Here is a 13,086-nt window from a genome sequence, read left to right on the forward strand (position 1 = left end):
TTTGGAGGGGCGGGGGGGACTTTGATTATATATATAAAAAATAAAATCAATCGACTATGTAGACAGACAAAATTCCAATAAAGCAACTTCCATTTTGAGCTATTGCTGAGCAGATAATGGGGGTCACATTTGCCTATCCAGTCACTATACTATCCATTTCTAACTCATTACTGTAAAGCATTTTGCAATACTTTGAGTCTGAAGGGTGTTACATGAAACTAAACTCCGTTCTACTGTTTCACGGTCAGCTCTGAAATTGGACAGCCCTGATAATCTAAAGTATGCCATCAGTATTAATTTATCTATGGAATCATCACCAAATTGATAACCTCCTGGCTCCATTTGCTGAGCGCTCTTTCAGATCACTAACCATTCATCACTTATTTAATTACTCCATCTCAAAAGATTTTTATTAAGTTTGAAATTGTCATTAGTAAGAATATAATAATAGTTCTAAGATTTCACTTTTAGAGCAGCAAAACATCATTATAAAATCAGCAATAGGTAGGAACTAAAGCAAACATGAACCTCCAGTAAGGTCTTTAGGCCTCAATCCTGCAAATACTTATGCACATGTTTAACTTTACTCAAAAGTAGTCCCACTGCCTTCAGTGGGATCACTCACATGCATCAAGTTAAGCCCAGGTGTAGCTGTTTGAGATGTTGGGCATTTTAGACTTGCAGATGATTAGACTAGATATGACAGTTGGATGATAGATAGAAAATGCATTAAAAATGTCGGTTGCAAAGTCAAACACTCAGAAATCAGGAAAAAGTCCAATTTAACTAATTTTACCCCGGCAACCTTAATTTCTACCCCTTTCTGAACTCATCTAATGAAATGACAGAGGCCAGGGTCCTGTGAAAAGCATGTGAGCATGTAATTGAAGACTATATCATAATGCATATGAACAGGGAGTCAGAATTAAGGTTGCATGGGTTATCTTAAAATGGACTTTTCCTAACTTACCAGTGCTAAACTTTGCAATCTAAATAGCACAGATAACAGATTTTTGTAAGTAATCTCTTTCAAACTCTTTCTTATTAAAAGGGTAAAGCAGATTTTGTTATGTACAACTGGAACAACTTCCCCATCAGGCACCATCAGGAGAGTCAGAACCTTGAACTTGCTGAACAGACTTCTACTACTTGAGATGTAGGACTAATTGTATTCAATGGCAATGGGAGAAGGCTGTCATGAAGGGAAGGGGATGGATTGCCTGCACCATGTTCTGGGTCCAGTGAATTGTAGAGTGAGTCCTTCTTGATCTCTCTTCCTACATGCCACCCTGTGTTTGGGTGGAGTTCCTGCACCACATGGTACCCCATATATTGTTGAATTTCACTGTTGCAAAAGGATCCATAATGGTTATTGAAGTTATTTCCTCATATCATTACCAATTACTTTTGAGTACTATAACTTGGAAACTGAAATGGCCTCAGTCTTGCAAGGTCCTGAGCACCCTCAACTTCCAATGAGTTAATGGGAGTTGAAAGTACTCAGCACCTCATAGGTGTAAGCCTTAAGACCCCAGTTCAGAAATCATTTATAAGTTCAATGGGACTGCTCGCAGGCACAAAATTAAGCAAGTGTCATACATTTTTTTGCAGGAGAAGGGCATATGCATTTTTAACTCCATATGGGGGAGGTGTAAATATTAGAGATGGTTGGGAAAAGCAAGATGTTTGAAAGGACAAAAAAAGGCAACAAATTCCATGAAATTTCTCATGGAAAACATTTTTCATTTCTCAGCCAGCACTACTAAATAGAGCTAAACAGTAGTTGACATAAGATCGCAAAACTGTATTCATGTAAAATTATACAAATATATCTCCACTGTCTGTTACATAATATTAGATGTCAAGACTTTTTTAATGCTGATTCAGTTTATAAGTTAGGCACACTGGAATAATTGATTAAACAAAAGGAATCAGATTTGTGTTGATGTCTCTACACCTGATGTAGGGAAACAGTGATGTATGCAGCTGCTCTGCACTAGTCTTCTGTAGTCAAATAACCACATTATTAAAATATATCATTTATATGCAAACCAACGAGGTGAACGTCTTCTCTAGATGATAAACAGTGTACTTCATCTTGTAAAAATTAAGTGATGCTACCGAGAAGAGGGGGAAAAACTACTATACTCTCTTAAGTATTAATCCAGTCCATATTAATTTTATGATAAAATCAGTCAAAGTTTAAAAAACCAAACTAATAACGCAAAAAATGCAGAGCCTTATTGGCTACAGTACAATGACAGATATTCTATTAAAGCCAAATCTCCTCTAGACTCATTTGTTTCGTATAAATTACATGTTCTTAGATCCATCTGTGAAAACTGGGAGGTTAATTATGATGGTACATTGCATGATTCCACAGCTAAATGCTGAAGTAGTTCTACACCGGTACCATATGTCTGTCTTAGGAAAATGTAGAAAGATTAATTAGGAGTTCAAGCCCAAGATTTGGGAAAGTAATACTCTGAACACAATTAGATCGTTACACTGTGTACTATGCAAATGAAGTTTTAATTAATAGCTGAAACATCAGTCGGGGGAAAAATAAATCTATGAAGCCTAAATTGTATGCATCAGAGTTTCCTTACTGACATTGCTTACTAAAGAAGGTCCTTTCAGAAACCATGCACAACAAAAGTCATTTTCAGTTGTCACACTCATAGATATTACCTGTAGAGCATTTTAATCCTATTTGCTCTCCTTACCTATTTTTTAATTACCATCTATCCTGACACTAAAGAAAATGTTCTCACAAATAGGCCAGGCCCAGGACACATGTTAAATAAACCAGCTGAAAAGTCATTTTAACATTACAGTGACCGGAAGTGTTCTTACAGCCACTTAACCGCCTCAGAGACAGGGCTATTGTAGCAAGCTTTCCAGTTTCAAGATATTCCATTACAAAACAGCTCCTTTTATAATATTCACTCTTACAGAGAGAGCAATGGGTTATCATGTGCCTGTTCCAAATCCCACTGAAGTTAATGAGAGTTTTTCCATTTACTTCAATGGGCTTTGGATCATTCCCTAAAACTAGGCTTGGCAGAATTCCATTTTTATTTTTTCATAATTTCAATGGATAACAACATTTCTTTTAAAGTACTTTTTTTTATTTTGATCAATTTAAATTTTCACAGTTGCTGGCTGTAAGAGGGAGGTCAGACAATTATTTCTCGACAGTACATACTGAGATTCAAAATATTATAACTTATAATCATAAAAACAAATATTCAAAATCCCATATCAAAATATACAAACTAAATATCCTTAAATCAAACTCTGAAGTTCTCAAGCAGCATTTTTCTTATGTTGCCTATCTGTAAACATTTCAATAATCATAGATGGAATCATTTTTGTCACTTTGTGTATGTATGGTAAAATCAACATTTACCAACAAAAATTAAACTCTCCCAAGCTTACCTATCATGTTAAATTAATTTTACTTACCACATATTCAAACACAAGTGTCAATGTCTCCTTGGTGTGAATGATGTCATGAAGTAGCACAATGTTAGCATGTTTCAATCCTTTCAAAAGAGAAGCTGCAAAGGAAAACATACACATTATAAAGAACATGTTACTTCCACCAGAAATAAATATTTTCTAGTGAAGGATTAGCCCGTTTGTTTTTAAAATAATTAGAATGGTAATCAGTCACTCTACAGATTTCATTCGCTGGCTGGCCATCAATGGCTTGGTCCTGAGAGGTTCTAAAATGCCCTCAGTTATATCCTTCCACATGTCTCAAGATTAGGGTTAGGCAAAATTTTTGGCCAAAACTTTTCACGCAAAAACAACAGATTTGAATCAACCAAAATATTTCACAAATTTATGTCAAATTCACTGAATTGTTTTGGTAATTAAAACAAAAAAAAACCTAAAAATAAATCTGGACAAAAACAAAACAGTTCAATTTGAAAATGTTTAAGTGAAATGTTCCAGTTTTTATCTAGATTTTTAAGGGTTGTTTTTTTTTATTAAATGAAAACAATTCAGTATATTTGACACAAATTTGTGAAATGTCTTCTTTGACCCAAACCTGCATTTTTAGGGGGGTTAAATTTTTCAATTTGAATGACTTTGTTTTGAAATATACTTCAATTTTATTTATAAAAAAGTGTTCATAAGTAAAGCAAAATGTTTTGTTCAGCTCAAAGTGGTTTTTTTTTTACTTTTTGGTTTGCTGAAAAATACGATTTTTTTTTTCATCTCAGGTGTATCCAAAATGACATCCCCCGCTCAGTTTTTCATTACAGCCAGTGAACTGAAAAATCATTTGTTCTCACAGCTCTAATGAGGATAAAGCTGTCCTCCTCTCAATGTTGTCTTCTCCATTTTGCCAGTCAAACTGAACCCTGCTCTAAGGCAGAAATAGCAGGGGTTTCACTTGAGTGGTCTCTACTGAGTGAATCAAACCATTATCTTCTGGCCTATCAAATGTGTATGTTGATTTTATAATCTAAAATCATAATATCTATCTCGGATAAGATCTGAACATTTTTCAAAATGACATTTCCCTTTCATAGGCAAAACACAAAAGGAGCTTTCTAATTAAAGGCAATCACATATTCTGTACATAGCACTTTGATAACTTCCCCCCATTCACGTTCAGATTTGAGGGAATTAACTATTTGTATTAGTCAGTGATAATAGAAAAATAAGTTAAGCAGTGTTTTCATATTTTTTATAAATGTTATCAACTCATATTTCTTATTAACATCAGCGTTTTAGAATAGTGACAGAAATCTTTATCTACTGAATCTGCAGAAGATTCCGCCTTCCCCCAAAAAATTTTCTTTTGCACTGCAATGCATATTTAATGCTTGCTTCGCAATGCATAAATTTACATGTATATTTAATGTTCCACAAGATATGCCATAGTTAAGGAATATGATATGACAAGCCATGTGTTGTTACCAATATCAACATGCCATTGGTGACTTGTCATGCATACATCTGAGAAGGATTCATTCCAGACATCATCATGGAGTGTATTATACACATAACTACACAGAAATATATAGTATGTCTCGGTAGTCATTTACCGTGACTTTAATTTTTCCTCTTCCCTGTTGTTTTGGAAAATAATGAAGCACCAGATTGTACCAACATTATCTGCATGTGGGTATCCCTCCTTCCCATGCACAGAAGAGGCTCAGACACTTCCATGGCACAGAGTAGAGTGTACTCTGATGGGTTGGGACTCACCAAGGAGATCAGGAATGGACAGCCCTGCTTTGGGTGGAGGCAGGCACACATTGTCTCCCAAACTGGTCCTCTAGGGATTACCCTGAAAATGTAATACAGCTCTGGGCAACAACTCCATTGCAACGTGCAACTCGCCCCCACTCCATTTAAGGATTCTTGTTTGGCAGTCCCTGCTAGCACCCCCTACTGGAGCTATGCTGTGGGGAGGTGGAGGATGATGGAACAGGGACACACCAGGGATCCATAGCCAGTGTTCCACATAGATGACTTTGGCCTCAAGTGACTCCTACAGGAACTTGAAGGCTGGATCCCAGGCTCATTGGCCAAAGGTAAGGCAAACCCCTTCTCTTGATAGAACAGTTGGGAGAATGCCACAAAGGATCCTGGCTGAGATTTCCTCTTCTTTAGTCCCCCCAGTTCCTGTAGCTTTTACTACTGCTTGATATCAGGAATGTTCAACTCACCACTCCACACTCTCCCATTGAGAGGGAAGCATTAAAAATATCCTGACACAAGCTTAGTAGAGCTACATCCTGAAATAGTATTTATGACCTCTTTCAGTCTTCACTGTTCAGGCTACCTCCTCTAGATGGCTATTACTTCATTGTTAAAAACTGTAAATGGGTCATTAAAGCTTAAACAGTACATTGCAAGCAACACACCCTCAGGTTTTTGTTCAGTCGCTCCTCCTACACATTCCCCCTTACTCCTACCTCTCGTTTATCATCTGTAATAGCTAATTCTCTCATAGACTCAGACTTTAAGGTCAGAAGGGACCATTATGATCGTCTAGTCTGACCTCCTGCACAACACAGGCCACAGAATCTCACCCACCCACTCCTGTAACAAACCCCTGACCTATGTCTGAGCTACTGATTTCCTCAACTCGTGGTTTAAAGACTTCAAGGTGCAGAGAATCCTCCAGCAAGTGACCAATGCCCCACGCTGCAGAGGAAGGCAAAAAAACCCCAGGACTTCTGCCAATCTGCCCTGGAGGAAAATTCTTTCCCGACCCCAAATATGGAGATCAGCTAAACCCTGAGCATGTGGGCAAGACTCACCAGCCAGACACTCAGGAAAGAATTCTCTGTAGTAACTCAGATCCCACCCTAGTATCCCATCCCAGGCCATTGGGCATATTTACTGCTAAGAATCAAAGATCAATTAATTGCCAAAATTAGGCTATCCCATCATACCATCCCCTCCATAAACTTACCAGTCTTGAAGCCAGATGTGTCTTTTGCCTCCACTGCTCCACCTGGAAGGCTATTCCAGAACTTCACGCCTCTGATGGTTAGAAACCTTCGTCTAATTTCAAGTCTAAACTTCCTGATGGCCAGTTTATATCCATTTGTTCTTGTGTCCACATTGGTACAGAGCTTAAATAGTTCCTCTCCCTCCCTGGCAATTATCCCTCTGATATGTTTATAGAGAGCAATCATACCTCCCCTCAGCCTTCTTTTGGTCAGGCTAAACAAGCTAAGCTTTTTGAGTCTCCTTTCATAAGACAGGTTTTCCATTCCTCGGATCATCCTAGTAGCCCTTCTCTGTACCTGTTCCAGTTTGAATTCATCTTTCTTAAACATGGGAGACACATTATGGGGGAGACAATATTCCAGATGAAGTCTCAACAGTGCCTTGTATAACGGTACTAACACCTCATTATCTCTACTGGAAATACCTCACCTGATGCATCCCAAGACCGCATTAGCTTTTTTCACGGCCATATCACATTGGTGGCTCATAGTCATCCTGTGATCAACCAATACTCCGAGGTCCTTCTCCTCCTCTGTTACTTCTAATTGATGTATCCCCAGTTTAGAATAAAAATTCTTTTTATTAATCCCTAAATGCATGACCTTGAACTTTTCACTATTAAATTTCATCCTATTACTATTACTCCAGTTTACAAGGTCATCTAGATCTTCCTGTATGATAACCCGGTCCCTCTCTGTATTGGCAATACATCCCAGCTTTGTGTCATCCACAAACTTTATTAGCACATTCCCACTTTTTTTTGTCAAGGTCAGTATTAAAAAGATTGGTCCCAAAACCGATCCCTGAGGAACTCCACTAGTAACCTCCTTCCAGCCTGACAGTTCACCTTTCAGTATGATCCGTTGTAATCTCCCCTTTAACCAGTTCCTTATCCACCTTTCAGTTTTCATATTGATCACCATCTTTTCCAATTTAGCTAATAATTCCCCATGTGGAACCGTATCAAATACCTTACTGAAATCTAGGTAAATTAGATCCACTGCATTTACTTTGTCTAAAAATAATCGATTACTTTCTCAAAGAAGGAGATCAGGTTGGTTTGGCACAAGCTCCTTTTTGTAAAACCATGTTGTATTTTGTCCCATTTATCATTGACCTCAATGTCCTTAACTACTTTCTCCTTTAAAATTTTTTCCAAGATCTTGCATACTACCAATGTCAAACTAACAGGCCTGTAGTTACCCGGATCGCTTTTTTTTCCTTTCTTACAAATAGGAACTATGTTAGCAATTCTCCAGTCATAGGGTACAACCCCTGAGTTTACAGATTCATTAAAAATTCTTGCTAATGGGCTTGCAATTTCATGTGCCAGTTCCTTTAATATTTTTGGATGAAGATTATCTGGGCCCCCCGATTTAGTCCCATTAAGCTGTTCAAGTTTGGCTTCTACCTTGGATGTGGTAATATCTACCTCCATATCCTCATTCACATTTGTTATCCTACCATTATCCCTAAGCTCCTCATGAAAGACTCTCTATAAACATATCAGAGGGATAATTGCCAGGGAGGGAGAGGAACTATTTAAGCTCTGTACCAATGTGGACACAAGAACAAATGGATATAAACTGGCCATCAGGAAGTTTAGACTTGAAATTAGACGAAGGTTTCTAACCATCAGAGGCGTGAAGTTCTGGAATAGCCTTCCAGGTGGAGCAGTGGAGGCAAAAGACTGAGGCAAAGTATTTGTTTCGATATTGGGCCATGCCTAAATTATCCTTGACCTCCACTCCATCCTCAGTGTTTAGCGGTCCCACTTCCTCTTTCTTTGTTTTCTTCTTATTTATCTGGCTATAGAACCTTTTACTATTGGTTTTAATTCCTTTTGCAAGGTCCAACTCTACATGGCTTTTAGCCTTTCTCACTTTATCCCTGCATGTTTTGACCTCAATAAGGTAGCTTTCCTTGCTGATCCCTCCCATCTTCCACTCCTTGTAGGCTTTCTGCTTTTTCTTAATCACCTCTCTGAGATGCTTGCTCATCCAGCTTGGTCTACAACTCCTGCCTATGAATTTTTTTTCCCCTTTCTTGGGATGCAGGCTTCTGACAGTTTCTGCAACCTTGACTTGAAGTAATTTCAGGCCTCCTCTGCCTTTAGATCCACAAGTTCTTCAGTCCAATCCACTTCCCTAACTAATTTCCTTAATTTTTTTCAGTTAGCCCTTTTGAAACCAAAAACCCTAGTCACAGATCTATTTTTGTTTATCCTTCCATTTAGTTTGAACTGAATTAGCTCATGATCACTCCAACCAAGGTTGTCCCCTACAACCATTTCTTCTATGAGGTCCTCACTACTCACCAAAACCAAATCTAAAATGGCTTCCCCTCTCATTGGTTCAGCAACTACTTGGTGAAGGAATTGATCAGCTATTGCTTGCAGGAAAATCTGAGCCCTATTATTATTACTAGCACTTGTCCTCCAGTCTATATCTGGGAAGTTAAAGTCTTCCATGATCACACAATTCCCATTAGTATTTACTTCATTGAAACCATTAAAGAGGTCTCTATCCTTATCCAAATCGGATCCCGGCAGTCTATAGCACACTCTAAGCGCTATCCCAGGGGATAGTAACTGATGGAAGCAATCCTGGAGCCAAATTCTGCCTATTGTTTTTGAAAACTATACCAAAAGAAAACAACATTTTTTGACCCATAGGCTAAACATGTATGATTTAATAAGTGGACTGCATTTCCCCCTTCTTCTGCCGCTCTCCAAAAAAAATCCTTATTTTTTTAAGTGGCATGCACAATCTAGAGTATGAAGACATTTAGAAACATCTCCTTTCAAAACAAATGGTCACAAACAACTGTCGCTGAAATCTCACAAGGCATTTTGCGTAAGTTCTTGTTCAGAAGAGGATAGAACTGCAAAAATTCCACTAAATTCAAAGATGGAACCAAACAAGTAGCATCTAAAAGGCAGGAAGACTAGAGGATCCAGCAGCATAGGTCTCTGTGACAGACCTGAATTCAATTTTGAAGCTGCCAATATAGTTGCTGTTGGAGCTCAACAAGGAATTAGGTGCCGCTGCTCCTGCTGTTACAGCTAGAACAAAATATTCTTCTACAGATTGTCAACCAAATCCAGTCATCATCACCTACCAATTTCACACTAAACATGTTTGGGGGATGGGGGACGGGGTGGGAGCACGGGACTAAAATATTGTTGAAACAGCACTTCAAGAAACCACAACAGCAGCAGAGAATATACCAATATGTACAGTATACTTCGCATTTATTCTGAAAAACTAATGATGTAATATTACTTTGATACTAAGATTTTTATCCTCACATCAAATGTAAGGTAAACAGATGGCAGCATTTTTAATTCATTTCCCCAATGAGTCTTCAGCAGGCATAGTAGCACATGAGTCTTTAAAAAAAAATCAGTATTTGGACTAAAATATTACTACATTTGTTTGAATGCATTGCTTGTTCTCTATTAAATGTTTATATTCATTCTAATACAGGATAAATTCCTGAAATTAAAAGACTCACTTGGGAGTCAGGCAGTGAGATAAAGCAGTTGTTAAAATGATTACAAACCACTACTTTCTGTAATCTACAATGCGTTCAATAATGCTCATGCCTGAGCCACTGTTACTAAGCACCTCTCAGAAAAAGGGCTAAAGTTTCTCCATTTGCATACTTACAGTACACAAACTAGAAATCTCTATGTTGGATTAGGGTTCCTTGTACATTTTATGCCTTTAATGCAAAATGGGTACTGGAGATCATGGGCAATAGTGTTTTGAGAGCTTTGACAAACAATTGTGTGTGTGTGTGTGTTACTTTGTGTATATATCATACCACCTTAACTAAGATGGAAAGACATGTAAGCATTTAATGAATGAAGCCATAAGACAAGGTAGCTGCATCCGAACTTCAAACTGTGTTTTTACCAGTGATGGGCCAAAACCAAAAACTTTGCTCTGAAACTCCACCCCCACATAAAACTCAGGTGGATTGAGTAGACTGGAACCCACAAGGGGTTTGGTCTGGAAAACAAAAAACCCAAATAACAAGGTTCTTCAAAACCAACACACAACTTTGTTGACCCATAGTTTACTACTACTCCTTGAAATTAAAATTGTGAGGAAACTTCCTGCTGGGAAATGTTAGGGTTGCTTTGTGCAGAGACAATTCATCCTAGTGACTCCCTCTTCCAAGTATAAAGTGGCCCTCATCTTAAATCTTCCTGTAAAGAGTCAGAGAGGAGTAACAAGACAGTAGAAGGCCAGAATTGCCTTTGAATAAAGTATTTGCTGGTGCTTCATTGGTGGGTACAAGAAGTTATTTTGCTGAAGGAAAACAATCACATTAGATGTGATTAACTGCATGGTAATGTTTAGACTCAATCTCCTTAATGAAGATGTGGTTTAATAATTTTACCAAGCACATCTGTGTGAAGTCCCTCTGTGCTGAGTCCACTTGGTAATGCAGTGTATTCTTAAAACAGGCACCATGTATAATAGGAAAGAAAGAGTATATCTAATGATTAAAGCATTGGAATAGGAGTCAGGGAATCTTGGGTCTTACTCTTGACTTCACCATTGTTGTGCTATGATCTTGGGCATGTCATAACCTCTCTGTGCCTCAGTTTATCCATCTGTAACACTGGGATAATGTGTTGACAGCACTACTCAGTTAATGTGTATAAAGCAGTAAAATACAACTTCATTACAAGGAAAACGGAAAATAGTTGATATTTTAATTGGAATGAGTTAAGTTCAGCCATTAGCTGGATTTTTATATAGCTGTATTCATTATGTATGGTAATTGCTGTCCTTTCAGATTGTCTACAGGTACAGACTGAAGGTTAAAAAAAGAATGAAATGTCATTCACATATTAAAGAGTAAAAATGAAACAGAAAGATCTTATCTGCCAGCTCTATCTAGTCGTAACCAGTAATAGCTTGTCTCCATATTCTATTTCAGCATTTAAGAAGAGGTCAGTGATGTAAAGTAAAAATATTCCACTGCGGACAATAAACAATTATGTCATTTCTTGTCGTACTTTGACACATCAGGTGTTTAGCACCTTTAGTACTTTTCAGTGCTCTGTGTGTGTGTGTGTTTATTTTATAGGTGGGGCTGATAGCACCATTTAAGATATTTCAAGCCTTACTTACCATTATAAAACCCTGTTTTCAGTTGTTTAATAAATTTGTCAAACTAACTGTTTTGGCTGAATTTTCAGAGTAACAGCCGTGTTAGTCTGTATTCGCAAAAAGAAAAGGAGTACTTGTGGCACCTTAGAGACTAACCAATTTATTTGAGCATAAGCTTTCGTGAGCTACAGCTCACTTCATCGGATGCATACCGTGGAAACTGCAGCAGACTTTATATATACACAGAGAATATGAAACAATACCTCCTCCCACCCCACTGTCCTGCTGGTAATAGCTTATCTAAAGTGATCATCAGATGGGCCATTTCCAGCACAAATCCAGGTTTTCTCACCCTCCACCCCCCACACAAATTCACTCTCCTGCTGGTGATAGCCCATCCAAAGTGACAGCTCTTTACACAGTGTGCATGACAATCAAGTTGGGCTATTTCCTGCACAAATCCAGGTTTTCTCACATCCCCCCCACTCCCATACACACACAAACTCACTCTCCTGCTGGTAATAGCTCATCCAAACTGACCACTCTCCAAGTTTAAATCCAAGTAAAACCAGAACATCGGGGGGGGGGGGGGGGTAGGAAAAAACAAGAGGACACAGGCTACCTTGCATAATGACTTAGCCACTCCCAGTCTCTATTTAAGCCTAAATTAATAGTATCCAATTTGCAAATGAATTCCAATTCAGCAGTTTCTCGCTGGAGTCTGGATTTGAAGTTTTCTGCCTCCTAGTGGAATTTTTTTGGAGAAATTTCAGCCAAAACAGTTCAGCCATTTCCAAGAATGATGTTAGGGAAAAATACATTGTTTTGCCCATGTTACAAAATGCTGGTGACTTTTCCTTTGAATGCCATTAGGACCACCATGATTTGGAGTGGAAAGTCAAAATTTGGTCTATGTGTCATGATCGTACCTTTTGCTACCACATGAAAATCTGCCCAAAGTTGGCCAAGTTGAAAGCCTTTGATAAATTGCAGTTTGTACCTGTTCAGTAAAGAGTGCTTAGATTTTAGCAGCTAAATTCCCCCAAAGATTCCGTCTGCAATGGACATGCTCCAGCACAGGGCTGAGCAGGGCTTTCCCCTGCAATTGCAGCTCTGAGCTGCTGCCTACTCTGCCTCATCCAGACACCTGTCCTTCCTGTAAGGTCAGCGATCTCCCTCCTGTGCCCAGGCCTCACTGAGGAGGAAGCTGCCTGATTCAAATGCAGAAGAGACAAGAGCCAGATGTCGGGAGAGTGGGGCAACATATGGAGGAGTTGCACAGATCAACTTAATTCTGTCATATTTAAACTTTTGAGTCCTTAACTTTAAAAACATTAGTAAGGTTGCAGTGTAGTTTTTGTGTAAGATATCTATACATGTGTATACATAAGTTGGTAGTGTATGTATACACACACACAGACAGAATAAAGTAAAGTAGTAATGGGGTTAAAAACTTGTAGAAAAAGCTGGC

General features: G+C 38.4%; 1 protein-coding gene across 5 annotated transcripts in view; it reads right to left on the bottom strand.

Moving 5' to 3' along the window:
* Positions 1-13,086, bottom strand: part of CDK14 (cyclin dependent kinase 14) — a 501,539-nt gene that overhangs the window by 271,618 nt on the left and 216,835 nt on the right. For all 5 annotated transcript variants that reach the window (XM_073334004.1, XM_073334008.1, XM_073334007.1 and 2 more), the window contains one exon: positions 3,469-3,563. In XM_073334004.1, coding sequence (XP_073190105.1) covers positions 3,469-3,563 — 95 coding nt within the window. The remainder of the gene's footprint in view (positions 1-3,468; positions 3,564-13,086) is intronic.

This window comes from Lepidochelys kempii, chromosome 2 (genome assembly GCF_965140265.1).
Source record: "Lepidochelys kempii isolate rLepKem1 chromosome 2, rLepKem1.hap2, whole genome shotgun sequence".
Classification (NCBI taxonomy): domain Eukaryota; kingdom Metazoa; phylum Chordata; order Testudines; family Cheloniidae; genus Lepidochelys; species Lepidochelys kempii.